The sequence below is a fragment of the Nematolebias whitei genome, chromosome 3 (genome assembly GCF_014905685.2).
Source record: "Nematolebias whitei isolate Nwh7 chromosome 3, NemWhi1, whole genome shotgun sequence".
Lineage (NCBI taxonomy): Eukaryota > Metazoa > Chordata > Actinopteri > Cyprinodontiformes > Rivulidae > Nematolebias > Nematolebias whitei.
This window is the reverse complement of record NC_056500.1, coordinates 11,054,427-11,063,930: the sequence shown is the minus strand read 5'-3', so window position 1 is coordinate 11,063,930 and position 9,504 is coordinate 11,054,427. Positions and strand designations below refer to the sequence as shown.

The 9,504-nt window shown below is 38.7% G+C and overlaps 1 protein-coding gene across 1 annotated transcript; it reads left to right on the top strand.

Moving 5' to 3' along the window:
* Positions 1-787: 787 nt before the first annotated feature.
* ptgs2b (prostaglandin-endoperoxide synthase 2b) lies at positions 788-4,609 on the top strand. Its single transcript, XM_037697995.1, has 10 exons — positions 788-857; positions 1,070-1,186; positions 1,309-1,452; positions 1,565-1,708; positions 1,995-2,176; positions 2,282-2,365; positions 2,456-2,702; positions 3,032-3,318; positions 3,404-3,551; positions 4,051-4,609. Exons 1-10 carry the CDS (start codon positions 797-799, stop codon positions 4,461-4,463), a joined length of 1,827 nt encoding a protein of 608 aa, XP_037553923.1. The 5' UTR covers positions 788-796; the 3' UTR covers positions 4,464-4,609.
* The last annotated feature ends 4,895 nt before the right edge of the window (positions 4,610-9,504 follow it).

Sequence of the window (9,504 nt, the reverse complement as noted above, 5' to 3'; positions counted from 1 at the left end):
GTGTGTGTGTGTGTGTGTGTGTGTGTGTGTGTGTGTGTGTGTGTGTGTGTGTGTGTGTGTGTGTGTGTGTGTGTATTTCAACCTGAACCAACCTGCTATTAGGAAGAGTTAAAGCTAGTCCCAAAAGTTAAAATGTGTGTTGTATCATAATCATTTTATAACCTTTCAGTTTTTATGTTAAGTTAATTTACCTTATAGTCCTTGTAGCTTTTTTAAATAATTAAACACAGGACTATCTGTGAAATCCAACAAGAATGATATAAAGATCGCATTATTACATTTTTGTGTGCTTGCATAAAAATTTGTTTAAATTATTGTTCTACAGTCTATATCATTTATTATTAATTAAATACAAATAAAATATTGTTTTTCATTCATTACGGTGTTCCTTCAACATATGTCCAATTTCCCCCTCAACTGTTTTTCATATTCTTATTAAATATTTGTTATAAATTCGCTCGGTATCAAACCACCTCTCGTGCGTTTTGGGTTCAGCTTCTTGGTTTTTGTGCTTGTTGCCAAAAATAAATTATTAAATAAACCTCAAGTATAAATTCTACGGGACAATTTATGGAAAAGGTTAAAGATATTCTCAAGAAAACTTTATTCATCAAGGTAACACTTTTCAGCCAATCGCATGAGATGAAGCTTACACGAGGGAATGACTCGCATGCTGACGTCACCCAAATCATAAATACCAGCCTCTGGTCTGAGCGCTCAGACTCACAGAAGAGAAGAGAAGTGAGAAGGACTCCAAGGATAAAGAAGAAGAAAAATCCATCGGAGCTTTTGGAGTATGAACAGCCTCACATTTTCAGTTTTTTTGTTGGCAACTTACTTTCTTGCCTGCAATGGAGGTAAGTCAGAACAGAGAGAAGCTTCTGATTAATTAATTAATTAAGGCAGGGAGGAACTTAGTTATTTATTAAAGTAACCTTCACTTAAAAATCATGGACATGTTTTCACATTTTTATATTTAAACCTAGACAGCATACAGAAAAAAAATGTTTTAGACACTTTTCTAGGACTTTGATTTCTTAATACATGTTCAAAATGGTCTTTTTTCCAGGTAACCCATGTTGCTCTCAGCCATGCCAGAACAGGGGTGTGTGTACAGCAATGGGATCAAATGATTATGAATGTGACTGCACGCGGACAGGATATCATGGACAAAACTGCACAACGCGTAAGTAAAGAAAAAGTGCTCATAAAATGATTTTAAAATTTTATTCTGCTTCTTGCTGCGACTAGTTCAGTTAAATATTAATAATAATAATCCTCCATCTCTTTGTTTTTTTTATTTTGCAGCCGAATTCCTCACCTGGATAAAGGTTTCCCTTAAGCCGTCACCCAACACCGTCCATCACATTCTTACCCACTTCAAAGCTTTCTGGAACATTGTCAACAGCATCTCATTTCTCAGAGACGTCATCATGAGATATGTGCTGACATGTAAGTCTCCTCATTTGAAGGCAAAATGCAAAAATTCCCTTTTATAACACATTAAACCATTTGTTCAGAAGTTGTTTGTCTATAATAAAAGGTTTGTGTTTGTTTCTTCCAGCTCGATCCCACCTGATTGATAGTCCTCCAACATATAATGCAGACTACGATTATAAAAGCTGGGAAGCCTACTCCAACTTGTCTTACTACACACGCGCCCTTCCGCCTGTACCGCAGGACTGCCCAACCCCTATGGGAGTTGTAGGTGAGCACAGTGTCTTTGGCTCAGGAGAACCAGTTATTTTAGATTTTTAAATACTGCATAAAGAACGGTTTGGTCCCATTACATCACAGAAAACAGATAAAGTGTTTCTTTTATCCTTGACTGAGTGTACGTAAATATTCTCAGTGAACCAAGAACCTGCCTCAACAAGCATAAAATGAAACCGCAACATAATTTGCGCAGTCTTTACACCGAGGTTACACACAGACACAAACTGGTTTGATAAAATGTTTATAGGCGTTTGTTTTTATGTTTGTTTTTTTTCTAGGTAAAAAGGAATTGCCTGACATTAAGGTTTTGGCTGAGAAGCTCCTGGTGAGGAGACGGTTCATTCCAGACCCGCAGGGCACCAGCTTGATGTTTGCTTTCTTCGCGCAACATTTCACACACCAGTTTTTCAAATCTGACATGAAGAATGGACCTGCTTTTACCTTGTCTCAAGGTCATGGGGTGAGTATAGCAAAATGCCAAAAAGTGAACCCAAAAAGGACCATGTTTCTCATAAAAATAAAAGTAAATGAATAAAAGCTGAACAGTGTGGTTTATGTTTTTTAGGTGGACCTCAACCACATCTATGGTGACAAACTGGAAAAGCAACACAAACTCAGGCTCTTCAAAGATGGCAAGCTTAAATATCAGGTATGAGAGAAGAAGTCTGCATTCCTTAGATAAACATTTGAAATGCACATCTGTCTTACAACTTCCTCCTCCTGTTGTGCAACTCTACAGATAAGAAACGGAGAAGTATACCCCCCTTTGGTTAAAGATGTTGGTGTTGAAATGCACTATCCCCCTCATGTCCCCGACTCTCAACGCTTTGCTGTTGGCCATGAGGCGTTTGGCCTGGTCCCTGGGCTCATGATGTATGCCACGATCTGGCTCCGTGAACACAACCGAGTTTGTGATGTGCTGAAGGAAGTTCACCCAGACTGGGACGATGAAAGACTCTTCCAAACGTCACGGCTCATCCTGATTGGTGAGTGTCAAGAATTCTGCAGAAACAATTTACAAGCACCTCCTGCCATATTGTGGTCAGGCAAGTGAAGAGTGAGGAAACTGTGTTAAATGTGGAAGTTGTGAATAGAGGAAGTAGTTCTTTATGTTTTGGTAATCAATTGTTGCATTCAGAGAAAAAAGAACAGGCTTTACAGTGTCTGTTTGGCATCAGAAAGTGGTTAATAATTGTAATAATTGAGGTAAAAAAATCGGTTTTGTTCATTTGTTTGTCTTATTTTCCCCCAAATGTTTAAATGAAGTAATATTTTACGTGCCTGCATCAAGTTAAATAGTTCATTTGTCCTGCAGGTGAGACCATCAAGATTGTGATTGAGGACTACGTGCAGCACCTGAGTGGGTACTACTTCAAACTTAAGTTTGATCCCGAGCTGCTCTTCAACCAGCACTTCCAGTACCAAAACCGCATTGCATCCGAGTTCAACACGCTGTACCACTGGCACCCACTGATGCCGGATAGCTTCCAAATTGATGGGAAGGATTACAGCTACAAGGAGTTTGTCTTCAACACCACAGTGATGACTGAGCACGGCATCAGCAGCCTGGTGGACTCGTTTACCAAGCAGATTGCAGGACGGGTAAGAACTGCTAACGTCGTTGTCGCAACACTATAACGCAAGACTTTAAAGCTTCAAGGGCTCACCCTTTAATTTTCTTGTACAGGTTGCTGGTGGTCGTAATGTTCCGGGACCCATCTTGTACGTGGCCATCAAGTCCATAGAACACAGCAGACAAATGCGTTACCAGTCTCTTAATGCATACAGGAAGAGGTTCTCCATGAAGCCCTACAGCTCCTTTGAGGACTTGACAGGTGAGACAAATCACTTGCAAAACCTTGTAGGTGGAAAAGATGAGGCAAGAGGATTTGGGCAGAAGCTGTTATCAACACTGCTACCTCACTTCACCAGTTTGTTAATTATTGTTAAACGTGCTAAAAGCTATTGTGCCATACTTCATTATTAAGTAAATAGTTTGAACTTATACTGCTGCAGCTTTAAAGGCCGGGTATTTATTTCTATGACTTTAAAAGCCAGATGCTCGTTTAATCTTGATGTAATGTAAGCAGATTGTCATCACAAAGAGCAGGATGTAAACACTCACGATACTTTCTGCTTCCTTAAAAGGGATATTTATTGTGAATTAAAAATTAACTCTATCCATTAAAACATTTACTTATGCAAGCCTTAGGGGAAGTACAAGGAAGTTGACTGAATAGATGTCAGCTGATCGAAACACAGAAAATATTTGTGTTAATTTTGTGGCTGAGCCAGTGAGACAAGCTAAACTGAATGGCTGACTGTTTGTTTCAGGAGAAAAAGAAATGGCTGCAGTGCTGGAGGAGATGTATGGGGATGTGGATGCCGTGGAGCTCTATCCTGGCCTGCTGGTGGAGAAACCCCGTCCCAACGCCATCTTCGGGGAGACAATGGTGGAGATGGGTGCTCCTTTCTCCCTCAAGGGCCTAATGGGAAATCCCATTTGCTCCCCTGAGTATTGGAAGCCCAGCACCTTCGGAGGCAGCGTGGGTTTCAACATTGTCAACACGGCCTCCCTACAGAGGCTTGTCTGCAACAACGTGCAGGGATCCTGCCCGATGGCGTCCTTTTACGTGCCCGACGTTAAAGACACTGGGTCCACGGTCATCAACTCGAGCACGTCACACTCAGGCCACAGCGACGTCAACCCCACCATCATTTTAAAAGAAAGGACTTCTGAACTGTAGAAATTAAATGGAAAAACGATTAGATTTTTTAAAATATTTATTTATTTATTTATGTATTTATATGTTTTTTATTTATAAAATAGGAAAAAAACAGTTTGAGACAAATTTTGTACTGTGTGTATTTGTAAAGTTTTTAATAATTATTGAGGGGAAAAATCATATATATTTATTAAGAAACTTAAATTATTGTTCTTTTAATGAACTCTACTTGATACTTGATGTTTACTTTTTGACAGTCTTAATTTTTTTCCAGATATTAAATCTTGCATTTCCATTTTTTTTTTTTTGTTCGTATAGTTAAAGTCCTGTAAAGAGGACAGCCTTGCAAATCTAAATTTTACAGAGTAACACAACAAAACACTGTAACAAGGACATTTACAATGACAAATGTTTTTTTATTATCTGATTTAGCGTACAGTGAACTGCATTCCTATTTCAGTATTGGTTTACTGTTATCATCTTTTTTAGTGTGTGACTACTGATAAAGAAATATTGGATGATAGTAACTCTTTAAGCTGCAGAGTTCTTCGTTCTTCTGATTAACGTGTTGTCCTGAAGGAACTGTGCAGTACGATTGCATAAGGATGAAACTTGCTGGCAGGTATCTGCTAATTTCCATAAATTAATTCAGTAAACGCTGGCAGGAAATGGAATGTTTCTTAAAAATAAAACTGTTTTCTTTTACACTTCATGGGTTCTATTGTTTTATTTTATCACTTATCTGGCTTTGATCCTTGGATCATAAAGTTTTCTCCTGCTTCCATCAGTCTTTTTTATGTCAAGCATAAACGGTGCTCCCAAATTATTCACTCTTTTCAGTATTTTTCATGATAAATCATTTTATTTGTAGTTTATCAGCCTAAAATCACTGAAACGACAGTTTTTGTTTGAAAAGCACTGAAAGCTTTGAAATTCAAATTATGCACAATCTTGTGCTCACAACATGTTTTGTGACTAACTTACAACTACTACCATCACATTTTAGCTCAATGTCCATTCAAGTGAAGTTGCAGCCATTGTGGCGTTGGCTAATGTCAATATGCCGTGGATGCCATCTTTAATTAAACTGAATTCAAAAGTTAATCCATTTTAGATCCTGTGATCATTTCCTCCAAGTTTTACTGAAAATGTGTTTCAAGAGATAACTCGGAGCGGCTGAAAGAAGCTCAGTAATTATAAGTAATACCAAATGTCCACACTGTTTGCAAGAATAACGTTAAAAGTCAGGAGCTTGATGTTAGGGACAATTTTGGTTATTTTTCTTTCAAACACAGTTTAAACTAGCCTGAGAACAGAGACCAGATGCAACCAAAATACACAAATTATAATGTAGCTGTACAAGTTTGAAGCAACTTCCGTAAATTAAAGAAGCTCTCATGGACATGACATTGATTTAATATCAAATATCTCTTAAAGAGAATAATTTGAGGTCAGTCTGTTATAGGCCTGTACGATCAAATTAAACTTCAAATGAGCCAAATCACTTGCATTTAATGTTTGTATAAGCATGCTATCTATGGTTCTGGAAGTCCAAATAAACAGAATAACAAATATCCAACTGATAATTTATAGTATCTAATATGACTAGAAGAGCACAATATTATCTCAATAATAATCAATTCAATAATAAAATAAAACAAGTTTGGATTTGACAGTTCTTTTAATTGCAAATGCTACACTTCTCCACAAATCAGTTCTCTCCACCTTGTAGTTTTTTTTTGCTACCCTACTAAAAAAACATACAATGATATTAAAATATACTACTGCTTACGATTGGCAGTTGAATCAGTTAAATATAAATGAGTTTCAACTCCGCAAAAGCAAAGTCTTGTTTTATTTTAGCCAGCATTTGTCATTGTATGCAAGCTAAACAGAAATTTCTTTGCAAGTGAACAGTCACTTGTCAACAATATTTTCCTAACAGACTACTTTGCTCTCAGACTGCAAGTTTACTTGTGGTTCCTAGAGTTTCCAAAAGCAGAATGGGAAGCAGAGCCTTCACTTATCAGGCTCCTCGCTTGTGGAACCATCTTCCGATTTCTGTCCGTGAGGCTGACACATTGTCTACTTTTAAAAGTAGGCTCAAGTCTTTCCTTTTTGATTAATCCTATAGTTAAGGTCAGCTTGGGTTTCCTGACCTATCCCTTAGTTATGCTGCTATAGGCTTAGACTACCGGAGAACAAACTGACATAATTTCATCAAATGAATAATTTGTATTTGTAATTATTTCTATCTTAACATGTGTCCTCTTAGTGAGGGACCTGCTCGACTCTATTCTGGATCTACCATTGTGTGTTTGTTCCTTCCTGTCCTCTCAAACCCAGCCGGTCGTAGCAGATGGATGCTCGTCCTGAGCCTGGTTCTGCTGGAGGTTTCTTCCTGTAATGAGGGAGTTTTTTCTTTCCACTGTTGCCTTTGCGTTAGCTCAGGATGGGAGACTGCGACGAAAAGAAGTCCCAACACAGTCTGCTGGCTTCCTCCTTTAGATACACAACTTTTAGTAATTGGCATTTAGAACGTATGTGAACGTTTCTGTTCAGTGCTCTGAGATCACTTCTGTTGTGACTTGGCACTATATAAATAAACCGAATTGAATTAAAGTATCAAAGTGTTACCGTCAATAACAGACAGGACGCCTCACACTGAAGCTGTAAATAAAAGAGGATGATCATGCTTTCTTGACTGAACTGTCCTTCAATGTGAGCTCTTTTAGAGTTCTTCTGCCAATCTGGTTTATTGTGGGGACAGTACTAGCTAGTGCCAGAGACACCAACAGACTTAGTTGTCTTACAATGAAGTCTTGCTTCATTGTTGTCTGCAGACTGGAACAATTTGAAAAGGTGGTGGAGAAAAGGACGTTGAACAAATTGTCCATGAAGGACAATTCAGAACATTCTCTCCACTTCACACTAGAAAGACATCAGAGGTTCTTTAATAACAGACTGCTACAGCTCTGCTGTTGTAGCAACCACTACAGGAAATCATTATTACCACAGATCACTACAATCACTTTAACCACAGATCATTGCCATCTACACCAAATTTTGCTACCTCAGCACCATTTTAAACTATAATTTGTGCATCTGAAATCCTTTATTGCAAAGCTTGAGTTCTATTTTGTAGTTTCATTTGCATCCTTTTCGGTATTTTGTTGTATTTTCATCTGTTGCTGCAACAAATAAACAGCTCAGTTGGAGATTTATCAAAATAAATAAATCATTCCATACAAATGAAATATATGGCCATATAAAAGTGGATGCATCATGAATAATCCTAAAGCTTTCCAATGGGCCATGATGTTGGGGGGGGATATAAAATCTCTTGGGGTGCAAAGGGCTGTTTTACTGTATATGAGGTGTGAGGAGCTTGTACAGTAAGCCTGGCCTCAGCAGAATGAGCTGGCAGTGTTGCAGGGGATGATGGAAAACAATGTTTTGTGGGGTACCCAATCCAGTGAAAAGAATGAAGACGTGACTGGCAGCACAGAGTGGTGAGTCAGACCGTCAGACCGTCAGACATCACCCTTTTCTTACCACAGACAATAGGTTTTCCATCACATCACATTTTTCAGCTGAACCATAGAGCATATTTACTTACACAAGTTCCACTGTCCCACTGAAAACACACCCACACACAGTGCTGCAAACATTGTATTAATTAAGTCATGTGCATCAGTTTTCATCTCAACTGAAGCATATGAACAGTTGCTTCTCCGCAACATCATCATTGTTCTGCTCTTCAAAGGGATGGGATATCCCAGTAAAAGGAACTTGACCCAATGGAGAATGAAAATGACCTGATTGTTTGAGATACATCATTTGGTAGCTGCTAATTCCTCACTGGCAGATGCTTGAGCACGACTCTTACTATTTGATTGACCACCAGTATGTGGCGTGCCCAGATCCTAATCTATGAGACCGAGCAGGAAAACACATCGTGCTTTGTGTGGACGTAATGAGCATGAGCAGACAGTGGGCGCTGGTGCAGGAGAAGATCAGTCTGCGTTTTTTCTCCTGGAACCGGACCTGATGTGGAGACTGTGACTGAGACCAGTTACGTGACACCTCGCAGGTGGTATAACAGAGGCCAGCTGGAAGTTGATATTGTTCATTATGATGCACGAAACTCTGGCAATGAACACCCAAATGTGTAGTTTTAAAGTTTTTCCATAAACCATTAAAAGAAACTTCAAACGTCATTTAAAAAACTTTAAATAAACATCTACTTATAAAACCACAGCAATGCTAATTAGATAGGATTGATGCATATCTCCCACCACCTCTTTTGCCAGAGTTTAAACTAGTCATCTCTTGACGGGAGAGTTGTAGCCAATATTGTCAAGTTTTGAAAGTACTATTATGAGCTATTGAAAGATCTCGCAACATGTATTCATAAACTGACACCGTGCTGAAGATTACTCTCAGCTACCACGACAAAAAAACTTTAGCGAGGTCTTTAAAATTGACATTTATAGTCACTTCTGTATCGACTAAGGTTGATTTACTGTAGCAGACATGATGAGTTAGACTGACTCCCAGAGTTAATCAGTTGTAAATGTAGATCCAATAGCAACATTTCTGAAAGTTTAAGTAAAATGTGTCCAGTGGTTAATGAACTAACGCACAGTGGTGATTTTAGCCTGTTTTGTGGGGTGCTCAAGCACCCCTAAATTTTAACTCAGCACCCCTGAAAATTAAAGTAAAAAATAAATTTGGGGGGGGGGGGGGGGGTCTGGGTTTAGGTTCTGTTTATTGCATTTATGATTCGATGCAACAAAATAAACACATTAAAAAAAAAAGGTAACAGATCATTGTAATACTTGGTTTATTTACATAATGACTTTAATTGCTGACAGGCCGGCCCCTGAGATGCTGGCTTTCAGCAACTGTAGCCCCCTGAGCAGTTTAGTTGAATTTCCTGCTTTAGAGGGTGGGATACAGATTATTCCATATCCAAAACCTAAACTGGGTCAGGAAAAATGGCAAAAGATGGGTAAAGCTCTGCGGCCGGCCTCATGAGCAGCTGAATACAATGGTAATA

Bases quoted from the DNA above. Each gene is read 5' to 3' on its own strand.
- ptgs2b (XM_037697995.1), top strand. From the start codon at position 797: ATGAACAGCCTCACATTTTCAGTTTTTTTGTTGGCAACTTACTTTCTT. The intron at 1,187-1,308 runs GTAAGTAAAGAA...TTTATTTTGCAG, and splicing joins TGGACAAAACTGCACAACGC to CCGAATTCCTCACCTGGATA. The intron at 1,453-1,564 runs GTAAGTCTCCTC...TGTTTCTTCCAG, and splicing joins CATGAGATATGTGCTGACAT to CTCGATCCCACCTGATTGAT.